Raw genomic sequence first — 12,038 nt, forward strand, 5'->3', positions numbered from 1 at the left:
GGAAGACAGGTCGCTATATTAATGGTTACTGCAGTAGCCACTGTGCTGACCACAGTACCGTTTAGGCCTGCCTTTCTTCCTCATTTGTCCTCTTCTGTAATGCCTCTGCATCCAAAATTCTGCAAGTAAGCTGGCTGAAAAATGGCATGCTATCCCAAGGTAGACAGTCATATTTGGCTAAGGAAACCTCACAGCTCACCATTTAATTATGATGATGCTGAAAACTGACTTTCAGCCATCCGGACCCAGCTGGAAGTATTTATTGCTAGGTACGTTCTTGGTCAAGCATGACTGATCCAGCACAGCATAAAAAGAGAAAGTAACTCAATATCCAAGGTCACAGTGTAAAGAAAAGTATTCAAATCTGAATCTGAAATCATGTTCTGGTGCTTCCATTGGGACTACTGTATGTTTACCAAAGGACTCACTGAAACATGCACTGACAAAGCATGTTTCAGAGTCTGTGTTAACATTTTTTGATAGTATACAGGTGTTTGCTTCCAAAACGTCCTAAGATGTTTCAAGGATTCCTGGTCTAGGTTTCAAAATTGTCCAGCATTAAGACAGAAATTCAAGAGAACTTTGTCTGTAGATTACTTGAGAGAGATCATTAGTAAAGTAAGTGTGCTGGTGTGCCTCCACAGTCCCCTGCCAACAAAACAGAGATTCTATTTCTGGATACAAAGGTGACTTATGAGAGAAAATTCCAGCATTCACAAGGTTAGTTCACATCCCATAGCTGTAAAGGCAGTCAACATGCCTCTGGCCAGAACAGTAGCAAAGTATCTAGAAAGACTGAACTGGAATTTTAAAGACAAGGACAAATGAAACTATGATGCTGTTATTCAACCCATTTCCTCAAAAATTCTTCCTCAGAAAATGATCCACTACCACCGCAAGAGTCCAGCTTCTCTCTGAAGTCAAGCAGAAAATTATTTTTTATTTGTCCTGCTCTGCTAACTTTTCCAGGAAAAATCCATTTATTATAAGATAGGTAAAGGTTTGAAATGTTTACGTATTGCATCTGCTGTTTCAAACTCTTGTGCAGGGGAGTAATAAGCAGGACACTAATCTGAAGGAATTCAAATCAGATACATTTCAATTATACAAGATACAAAAGGTGCCATCAAATGATATAAAAACTGGGAATGAGACCTGTTTTGGAGTTTTCACTAAAGTCTAAGTTAATCGGCACCCAAGTCCCCATTTCTAAAATACAGGTCATTATTACCTGCTCTTTTCCATGTACGGAAACTTCCAGTTGTTTTGCCTTTTATACATGTGCGTAAGTCTCAAATGCCAACTCTAAGAATCCTTTCTTGGTTGCACATTAGGCAGAATTCTCAATGCAAACACTTGAAAGGATAAAATGCACTGTTTCTCAAAAGCAGAAAGCTGAAATTGAAAAAGGTGGGGGAAGGAGGAAGAAAACCCCTTAACAGGTTCTTCACTGAGTACCTAAGTACAACAGCAGGGAAATTCAATTACAATTGCACTTCAATCTCAGAGTCTTTAAGTGCTTTAAGTACAGCACCAAGTTCTACCAATCACACAGTCTTAAAGTGCCCTCATGTGGCCAATATCAGGGATTACACACTTATTACCAAATTGCTTCATAACTGTATTTCATAACTTTGTAATATATTGTCTTACACCACAAGCTTTCATTACAGAATGTTTTTAAGGATTTGTATGATACTTTCTACTAACTCTATTGCATAGTACTAAAAGCAACTGTGTTACTGTTATCTCATACGGAATCTGACAGTTCAAACACGATAAAGAATCATCATATTTGCAATGAAAGTGATAAAATTACATAGGATGATCTAAGCCACGAGCCAGTAATGTAAGTCACTAGCAACTTGCTAATGCTCCTGTAAAGATACTACCACATTTACTACAAAGTGGCAAAGTCAAACTTCGAAATTTAAAGCATGTTTTTTCAAAGAAAGAGAAAACCAAATGAAATTAACGAATTATTTTTTAACCCCTACTTAACCCAAGATTTTATGGGGGTTTGTGGTTTCGAGCACAAAAGCAAGAAAAAATTTTTAGGTGTTTAACTTTTGCATTTTTAAACATGCCACTAAATTCTTTTAGCAAGGACATGTTACTAGCTCAAATAGCAGCCAATTATAAACCCCATGAACTTAACTCCTATAAATACTAGCTCAAAATACAAAACTAGCACAAAATACACAGATGCAGGCTACTGAATTGCTACTGAAAGGGATTTGTGCCTTTAGAGAACAAGAGAGAGAGATGTAAACTCTTTACCCAAACAAATCAGGACCAAAAAAATACAACATAAGGTAAGAGCAAACCTTTCTCATTTTCTTAATTTCAAAAGACATTCCCCCCCCCACAACCACACACAAAAAAAGGGGGGGTGGGGATAACTCCTCCAAAGCGGCAAAAGGTTTAACCATTTGTCGTGGTTTAACCCCAGCCAGCAGCTAAGCACCACGCAGCGGCTCACTCACTCCCCCCCCACCCAGTGGGATGGGGGAGAAAATCGGGAAAAAGAAGCAAAACCCACGGGTTGAGATAAGAACAGTTTAATAGAACAGAAAAGAAGAAACGAATAATGATAATGATGACAACAGCAATAATGAAAGGATTGGAATGTACAAATGATGCGCAGTGCAATTGTTCACCACCCGCCGACCGGCACCCAGCTAGTTCCCGAGCGGCGATACCCCGCCCCCACTTCCCAGTTCCTATACTGGATGGGACGTCCCATGGTATGGAATACCCTGTTGGCCAGTTTGGGTCAGCTGTCCTGGCTGTGTCCTGTGCCAACTTCTTGTGCCCCTCCAGCTTTCTCGCTGGCTGGGCATGAGAAGCTGAAAAATCCTTGACTTTAGACTAAACACTACTTAGCAGCAACTGAAAACATCAGTGTTATCAACATTCTTCGCATACTGAACTCAAAACATAGCACCGTACCAGCTACTAGGAAGACAGTTAACTCTATTCCAGCTGAAACTAGGACACCATTTTCTGGTTTTGAAAATCAGCTACTATAGGAATATATTTCCTATACTATAGGAAAAAAGAGACTCAGAACAGTCTTTGCAACACCTGTGAAATGGAAATCTAGGAAAGCCAATCTAAGTGGTGCAGAAACAGCAGCAGAGAATTCCACAGGTCTGCTTTATCAGTGTTTCTGACAGAAACACATCTAATGAATGGCAATCGCAAGACTCCATTTACTCCACAACACCGCAAGCCTCGTTGACCATTGTAAAGTATATAATCAGACAGCTTGTATAAATAACACTTTCCATAGCAGTGAAAAACTCCTTCAGAATCAAAGGAAAGGTAAATATGCGAGGAGAGAAATGCATTTTCTCCTTCTTATATTGGGTATGTTAAAAAATGGAAGGTTCAAACAGAACGGCCCTAGGCTGGATGTAGCATAGCAACAACAACCCTAGAAAAACTCCTGATGAGATAAAGATATTGACATAAAAGAAAGTGGACAGAACAAACTTGGTGACTAGCTAGATGGGAGTGCTTAGCGATTCTGGAAATTAAGAGGTATTCACAGTATTTCCAAAATATGATACTGGATGAATCATCACAGAACACAAATATCTATTTAAGCTAAAGCAGCCATCATCATAAAAGCCAATGTTCATAGCAGAGACCTAAGTTATTAAATAACTAAATTAATGTTTCTTTAATTATTTTTCATTAGCTGCACGGAATACCAAACAACTCAGGATTAAAATTTGTCACCTCCACCACTTATTGCAAAGGGCAGAGTAAGTACAAGGAAAATCACATACTTTTTGGAGTTACAATACATAAACACATACAAAACCCATTAAATCTAAGGTTAATTAATACAGCTTGAACAAATTAAACACATCACAGCTATACCTACCGCTTCAGTATGTATTGGGTGCACTGCAAAGAGCAAGGATGCAACTACGCTGCTCCTGTTGTCCAGAAAAAGCTTACAGACCTTGAGGAAGACTACACAAACCACCACATGAAAGACCAGATTTAGGAAGTGGTAAGAAACTGCATTTAACTCGCTGAACAAGTAGTTTAAGCGAAACGTAAGAACTGTAAGGGGCCGATAAGATTTATGACTCCTCTCCTAAAAGAAAATAAATAAATAAATCAGTCACCACCAACTTACAAAGGGACTTTTACCCAAAAATATCTTTCTAAAAATCTATGCATACATGATTCCCCCGTCTATTCTCAGGCATCTACCTTTAAAATAAAGACCTGTCTGAAAAACAGTAATACTAAAAAAAAAAATAAAATAAAAAAATCTAGTAAATTAAACAAAAAATCAATGTAAAATTAAAATGTTAAACAGATAAGTTAGTTCTGACTATTTTTCCTACTTCCATATAGTTTTAACATATTATTCAAGTATTTTGATTACTCTGCCATTTCATGTTTTAGATCAGTATTTTATAAAATAAAAATTTGGTGTGCTCAGCTAAATGTATTATCTACATATTTTCAGTATGTCTACCCGTCAATATGGCTATGTTGCCAGTTACTCCATTCATAAACCCTTTTGAAAACTACAGCTAACACCATCTTCCTGTTCCAAAAAGCATTTGTCAACCCACAGCCTGTTGATATTTTCCTCAATATGTTGGTAAAACAAAGGAAGAAAATCTAAGAAAAAACTGGGGGGCGGGGTGGGGAGGTGGGACAGGGAACCAAATTGCACATACAGACAGACAAAAACACAATATAGGAAAAAATATTTTAAAAGCCATGAATGATCAAATTAATCTGACTTCATTTAATTAAAATTAACCTGACTTTCAGTTAGTTTTAAGTGCAAAATCAACACTGAATGAGATGGCTTTCTCCCGCTCCACATGGGTAGGGTTTTTTCGGACTAAAAACATGTTGAAAAATGCTACTTAAAATTTTACTTGGAGGAGTTTAGGAAACCAATTACTCTCAATGACTACAGGACTAGATGGCATCTGAAAGAGTCTAGAAGCTTTCATTACAGTATTATACGAAAATTATGTACCAAAGTCTATTCGTAGAGCTAGCAATTAGTATCTCACAAGGAAATAACCCTGTATGTTACAGACATAAGAAAAGAGAAGTTTACAAGGCGGAATGCCTTGATAGGCAAAAAACCTATGACTGTCAGAGAATTTTTATTCATTTGCTCAGCAATGGCACCATTTCTTTCTAAATTATATGTAAATCCTTAGCCATTGCCATTTAACAATGTTTATCAACAATTTTAATGCCAGTGCAGCTTTTCAGATAAAAACACAGCCACTCTACATGGGCTACAAACCAAAACCTCTGAATTCACATAAACATACTCATTCAAATAAATGTAATGGATTCAATACCCATTCTCTAACTCCTAGCTTTGTTGCTTAAGAGTGTTATCTTTCCTTCCAGACTGCAATTAGAAGTAAATACCCTTGTATGTCGATGTCTAGCTTTTGCAGGAGGAGAAGGCAAAATGGTCAGAGTTGACCAATTTCAATAATGGAATTAGGTAACACACAGCATCTTGAAGCGTGATACATGACTTCATTTTCTTTCAAGTTCTTTTTTTGAACAAAGGGAAAGAATATAAGCAACAGCTGTTCGTGATCTTATAGTACAAAACACTACCACCACCAAATTCCATCAGAAGCAAACTATTCTGTTAAAACCACATTAGGGAAAAGAAGTGTAAGAACTCCCTTCAAGGTTTTTTTCCATTTCCTAAATGTCTCAGTATTTCACAAACAGTTTACCTCAGACATTGGAGTGCCCCAGAAGTCATTTTGAAACAGATTTTTTAATGGAGTAGAAGGATGCAAGTCTTTATTGTCCAAAATCGCTGAAACGTCATCAAAAACAAAGCCACAAAAGAGACTGTTCCAGTAGCAGGCTGCCACCACACCAACTATTAGTGCTGCTTCCTTCAGGCTTACATCAGCCATCTTCTCTAAGAGTTTTCATGGACAAAAGCTGAAATATATGGACAGAAACTTGAGTAGTTTTACTGATTAAAAACTAAACTTGATAAATAAAGTCAAATTACAACATCCGGTATTTTAGAAGTTAATGACACTACGTATCTAAAAATCAGTAAGATAGAAAGCTCTCCTAAAGTGTCATCCATCTTACACAACTTAGTGTTTTAAAGAAACACTCTCATTAAAAAGTCTCACCCCTAAAAAGCCCTCATATGAGCTAGATACACTGCTACATTTCATGTTTTACTAAAAAAAGAAGATTGATGATAAATTGTGATGTAGTTTTTAAGCAGACAGCTATGCAGTTCAAGTGAATGCTGCAAACTATGAAAATTAAGTTCTCTAGAACCCTGAGTTGTTTAACATACTGACACAGAATACTAAGTTACCAAAAAGGCAGAGAGTGTGTTAATTACGCATGTTTTTTAGGATAAAGGTGTTTCTCAAAATATTTCAAATGCAATTAAAAAAACAAATTTCAAACATTCTGAAGAACAAAGAGGAAATGAAGAACTTCATAAATACAGGTGTTCAAGAACAGGTGAAGAAGGACATTAGTAATAATAGTAAGCTAAACTTACCATTGAAGCTCACACTTTTTTCATTTGCATTCTTCATAGAAGTTCGTGAAAAGTATTTTTTTTCTCAACTCTGCCAATTACTCCAATGCCACTGAATATTCATGAGTCCTGTCTAAAGAAAAATAGCATGCAAAAAAGACTACAAATGAACTTCATTATGTTATTTTCTCTCATCTTGCATAAACTTCCTAAGCCCTAGATATTATTAAGCAGAAGTTTTATGATTATTTAAAAAATACATGGGTGACCTGATCAAAAGGTGAAATTACTATGTATTGGGTTGTTTGAAAACACTGTTCTGCCGTGGAAGAATAAGAAGGTAACTACAGGTCAAAGGCATTCTTTTTGACCACTGGATGACACAGCATGTATTACTGGCAATTGTTGGGATCGAAGATATTGGAAGGGTACAGACAGTTGAACACTGACTTAAGTTTTGTGAAGAAGGAGAGATGACTGAACAAAAATATATAGCATTTTCCCCAAAACTAGAAAGGGGTAACATCTGTAAGGGCACAGAACAGCTAATATTACCTGGATAATGTAGACCCATAAATACGTAAAAACACCAGCCTTATGTCTATCAGGGCTCACACATCAAAGCTGATGAGTTATTTGGAAGCTATAATCTCTTTTGTTGTCCTAAACCCTGAAAAGCTAGTGATTTTTTTTTTTGCTTTGGTTTGTTGGGGGGTTTTTTAATTGTGTTCAGGTTTAAGTATACTATCTTCTAAAAAGAGGTCACAGAGATACCTCATTCAGATAGGTAATCTCAGCTGTGGTTTGCAGCCTGGGCCTGAGAGCATGACAATCGCCTATCACAACTAGTGGTAAAGGAGCAGTGGTACAGGAAGGAATGCATGTGCAACAGGATGCAGGTGCAATTAAACTAAAAACCAGGACAAAGATCATTTAAAAGGAATCAAACCAATCCATTCAGTGTTACTCACATAATGGCAGTGAAGGTGTTTTCTTCTTTTGTAGTACTTGGAGCACTGGCTATTGGTGTTACTTCAACCAAGAAAGAGCCTTTTTTCAAAGCTGCCACCACCTTTGTAATAAAAAAAAGAAAAAAACCACAATGTTAAATGTTAAAGGGTGCTGCTACATCTGTTTGCCAGGCTGGATGACAGTACTTTAAAACACTAAGCCAAGGTTAAGTCTGAACACATTTATGGTTTTCTTGGAAGCCAGAGAAATCTTATTTAAAAAGAAAATAAAGCATACTGCAGGAATACCTGAAAAGACAGCCCACTTTTGAACTTCAACTCACCGAAGTTTTTTAGTTCTGCCCCCAAAGAATGTGGAGAAGAAGAAACTGCTGATCCTCACCCTGCTAGAAACAGAGTTTGAAACTCCTTGTTTGCAACAGGTTCTCAACAGTGCACTTCCTACTTCTTGAAGTTCACTATTTCTACTGAAAAGCAGTGACATCTGAAAAGGACCTACAGCAAACATGTAATGATTTTCCAACACACATTTTTTAAATACTGTGTTCCAAAAATTAATGGGACAAGATAATATTGCCACACAGAACCAACCATAAGGCTTATTTAAATTCACCCTTTAAGAAAAAGCATCACAAGGGAGTAGTTTTTTGGTGATCTGTGACTTCTTTATTAACAATGTAAGTTTATTGTATTGGTTGAAGCAGCAAGCCCTTGCAGATACTACTTTGCATAACAAGGAGTAATTCTGAGGTAATTCTTTAACAACCCTATTTCAGAAACAGCTACTGCTACCCAATTAGGAAAAAAAAGGATAGATTCCTAAGTATAGCTTCCTATCAAAAGGAAAAACTTAACCAACCTTAATTGCTAGCTCCTCAAATACTTTTTGTAGGTTTTTACTTTTCCTTTCCCTACACAGAATATATGTCAAGACAGCTACTCTACTTATCCCTTAATCCTAAGGCAATTCTGATGCTTTCACAAGCCTTTCTTTTTGCTCTGAATTTCTAGTATTTCTTCCACTCAGAACTCTAACTTTACACCACTACTGACCACGCTGTTCCCTGACAGAGCTACGTTACATGCCAACTGTAGGGAAAATACTGTTTTCATTTGAATGAAAGGGAACTCTTAGGCATAAAGAAATAAATTAAGATTTTTAGCTACATCCAAAGTCAGGTTTAAGTGGCTAGCCCACCAACAGAGAACGCTGTTTAAGAACTCCAGAAAAAATTCACTTTTAACATCACAATTTTTTAATTTGAAATTCGCCCTCTCCTTTACATGCACATTTCAACCACAGACATGATTGCAAATACATGCAAATATATGGCTATAATTTGGTCTTTCAAGCCAAACATTTGAGCCACAGACACTCCACGCAATTCTGAACAGCTTACTAAATTTACTGTAAGGAATGAACATATGCAACAATGCATTGTTCTGGTTTTAGCGGCAAGGCACAGAACACACTGCTTGAACTCTGCCAAGCTTGGTAACCTCAAATGCATCACACATTAAATTTTTGTTGTTGCACACATCAAATTGCAAAAGCACTAGGAGGTCTTGGCAACAGACAGGCATAATGGATATCTGAAAAGCCCCGATTTTCCAGCAATCTACTTCCAGGGCAAGCAGAAAGAGAAAAATGGGAAATGCAAGGCCACATACAATCTGTAGATCGCACAAAACTGTAGCACGGATACTTTACTACTTCTGACTTGCATTCTGGCATTCCAAGGTCTTATTTTCCTAAAATTTACTGTAGAGATACATGAAGTTAGGAAATTACTTTTTCCACCTGGTCCAGTAACAGGGTAGTCTAATGTTCTTGCTGAATTAAAGCATAAACATGGAAGAGATGTTTTTCCAGTCCTTTATGTTAGCATAACAAGGCAGATTTCAAGGAAGGCTAACCATCAGAACTACTAATTTGTATCTGCTACTACAGCTGGGTCCACAACCAAAATCCAAGCTTCAAACCTGGAATGACCATCAACATGTTGAAAATGCAAGACTAAAACTGAGGGAGGCTTATAAAACCTCATCTGTACTTGGTAAGCCAGGCAAAAGTATGTCTGCCATTAATCTCAGTGGAAAACAGCAATTGCTATTTGGCAGCCAACACTCTTTTCACGCCAACTATCTGTTACCAGTTTGATGTTGGAAAGTAAGAAGCCATATAAGGAGTATGCAAGACTGAGAACCTCACAGATCACAGATGTGCAAAAGACTGCTGAAGCCTTGGTATGATTGGGGTCCTCAAGTGAGTGGATATATTCCCCTTCTTGCCCAACTGACATGTTGAAATTTGCTATCAACCCAAGTACGGACTTGCAAGTGCCAGTATTTCACCACTCCCAGTGATGGATGTATTGATAAATACCCGTAAAATGCTGCCTAACAACTTGTTTGTTAATACTGGCTTGCTGTAGTGGAGAACCACATCACTGACTGCTCCAACACATGTAAACAGATTGACTGTCCCTCAAGTTTTTTCATCTCACCTACTTGCTACCTTCACAGCTTGTCATACTGCCCATCAGATACCTTAACCAGCCCTTGGGCTGTACAACTGCCAGTTCGTGGTCTATGGAACAGACACAGAGCCCCCATTTGACTGGATGAAATCAGGACAGACACATACTTTATTACCAAGATTTCTGTTGGATGTTTTAATTTACAACAATATCTGACCATGTCATGAAGAATATACAGCTGAAAACAATAAGCAGCAAGATAAGCCTTGTGAGAAACTGCATGATCATGAGACCTGATTGTGGAAAAACAGAATGCCCAAGCTGTGCAAAACACCTGATTGTTAGTCTAATTTTCTAAAGGTGTTTGGCACAGAAATCTGCGTTTTGCACTGTGCTGTTTTCATGTGCGTACAGAGACATTAAGTGGAAAGGAGAGACAAGAACCAGAGCTCTCAAGCAGGTTTGGCTTGTAAGGCATGTCATTTTCCTTTTCCAACTTCTTGAGAACTCTACCAGTTCATCCAGTCTTCTACTTCAAGAACTACAGAAAAGAGTAACACATAACAACAACAACAAAAAAAACCCCAAACCAACCCAAACCAACCAAACACCAAAAAATTTTAGAAAAGTAGGAAAACAAAATACTTCTCTACAATCACTACCAAATCAATGACACTACAGATGGTTTAGCACAGCATACTGCAAAATATAGTAGTCTGCACAAAAAAATTCAACACAAATGAAAAATGCATAATGATGTTCTAAGAGTATCCTCAGTTGGGAGATTTGGGAGTGTGGAAGCCATTTTCTGCCCACATGAATTTAGGAAAATTTAGGAAGTACATATTTAGGCAGGAATACAGCTGCAATCCCTAGATATGCAACAGCTAATTAGCACTCCATAATTAGCTATCACCTAATAAACATGCTATCTGCCACCTTACATCAACAAAAAACCCTTGCAGGAGCAAATATGTTTGTGTTGATTAGACACATCTTACTACCTAACTTTAGAAACTTAAACATAACAGTTAAAATTTTTCTTCTACTGGGTAATGGCACTTTTACACCCTGAAGGGCATTAATAACAACTTCTGTTCCAATCAATCCTACTTCAAAGAAAACTTTCTATGCAAGTCACCTTGTTCTTCTTTAGGAAAAAAAGACATGGGTAGTGGCAGTAATAGAGAATTTGAGAACCATGGCACTTCCATATGGGAAAAAGCTTGTACAATCTACTTAATCCTGCTCAGGATTTCCACAGAAACTGACAGGAACAAACATGACCATTAAAACTCACCTCAAACAGATGTCACAATTGCAAAGTTTCAACCTGTTCCAGCTTTTGTATGCAACCTCTTACTACTCCTGAAAATACCCAGCATAATTGACATATTATTGATGTCAAGCTGTCAGAAACCTTTTTTAAAAATTCACCTTATTCACTGTCCATAACAGAATATTAGTTACTACAATCTAAAGATTTTTTTTAATATCTCATATTTGGAGAATATTTTCATTCACACTTTATTAAATATTCATAGATATTAAAAATATACCTGACACTTTTCAGTCATACCAAGATGTCAGCATTTTCAACCATAATCAAACTGCAGCTGTTCTCTGAAGATGACGATGTAAGCATCAGTGAAGCAACAGTCTGCAACTCCATAGAGTCACTTTGATGAACAGTGCTTTGAGTGTGCAATGTGAAGCATAATTATTATGTAAATCTCAAGGAACTTAAATTTGTGTTATATTAATTAGGCTACTGCAAACAAAAACCAGGCAATTTGCATATGGATCAGGCAGTTTCCTGAAAAGCTTTGAAAACAAACTAATGAGCATTTATGCACATACCTAATCATAAAATGCAGGCTTCCCACTCTCCTGTTCGGAGTTCTAAAGCCAGTGGAGAGATGGACATACACAAAGGAGCTGCCAAAAAATAGTCGTGCATCTCATTTACTCTGGAGACATATACTTTGATAACCAATGAAGGTCCTGAACTGTTTAAAACATACTTACAGTTCACACAGAAACCCA

At 37.2% G+C, this 12,038-nt stretch overlaps 1 protein-coding gene across 5 annotated transcripts in view; it reads right to left on the reverse strand.

Moving 5' to 3' along the window:
* The window catches only part of TMTC3 (transmembrane O-mannosyltransferase targeting cadherins 3), a 36,235-nt gene that overhangs the window by 20,668 nt on the left and 3,529 nt on the right, over positions 1-12,038 (reverse strand). For 2 of the 5 annotated variants that reach the window (XM_030002772.2, XM_030002771.1), the window contains exons 2-5: positions 7,513-7,613; positions 6,563-6,674; positions 5,757-5,973; positions 3,896-4,114 (exon numbers count right to left, since the gene is read on the reverse strand). In XM_030002772.2, the coding sequence (XP_029858632.1) occupies positions 3,896-4,114; positions 5,757-5,945 (408 nt within the window). In that variant the 5' untranslated portion in view covers positions 5,946-5,973; positions 6,563-6,674; positions 7,513-7,613. Of the gene's footprint in view, positions 1-3,895; positions 4,115-5,756; positions 5,974-6,562; positions 6,675-7,512; positions 7,614-7,835; positions 7,901-12,038 lie in introns of those variants that run through there. The other 3 variants (XM_041120533.1, XM_030002773.2, XM_030002774.1) reach the window with 3 other exon arrangements.

This window comes from Aquila chrysaetos, chromosome 26 (genome assembly GCF_900496995.4).
Source record: "Aquila chrysaetos chrysaetos chromosome 26, bAquChr1.4, whole genome shotgun sequence".
NCBI lineage: Eukaryota > Metazoa > Chordata > Aves > Accipitriformes > Accipitridae > Aquila > Aquila chrysaetos.